Source organism: Myotis davidii, unplaced genomic scaffold (genome assembly GCF_000327345.1).
Source record: "Myotis davidii unplaced genomic scaffold, ASM32734v1 scaffold30, whole genome shotgun sequence".
NCBI lineage: Eukaryota > Metazoa > Chordata > Mammalia > Chiroptera > Vespertilionidae > Myotis > Myotis davidii.
The window spans coordinates 478,390-478,605 of NW_006282874.1; the positions used below are offsets into that span (position 1 = coordinate 478,390).

Genomic DNA, 216 nt, shown 5'->3' on the forward strand with positions numbered 1-216 from the left:
GGACTACGTGGCGCTGCAGACCAAGGGCGCCCTGCAGAGGAAGCCGCTGTACGTGGCCTTCAGCTTCATGTACATCCTGGTGGGGCTGACGGTCATCGGGGCCTTCCTCAACCTGGTGGTCCTCCGGTTCCTGACCATGAACAGCGAGGACGAGCGGAGGGACGCCGAGGAGCGGGCGTCGCTGGCCGGGGCCCGGAACAGCATGGCCGTCCACGT

At 67.1% G+C, this 216-nt stretch overlaps 1 protein-coding gene across 1 annotated transcript in view; it reads left to right on the plus strand.

Annotated features, from left to right (window-relative positions):
- Nucleotides 1–216, plus strand: part of KCNK9 (potassium two pore domain channel subfamily K member 9) — a 71,005-nt gene that overhangs the window by 70,564 nt on the left and 225 nt on the right. Inside the window, exon 3 of the mRNA XM_015561423.1 lies at nucleotides 40–214. Within this exon, the coding sequence (XP_015416909.1) occupies nucleotides 40–214 (175 nt within the window). The remainder of the gene's footprint in view (nucleotides 1–39; nucleotides 215–216) is intronic.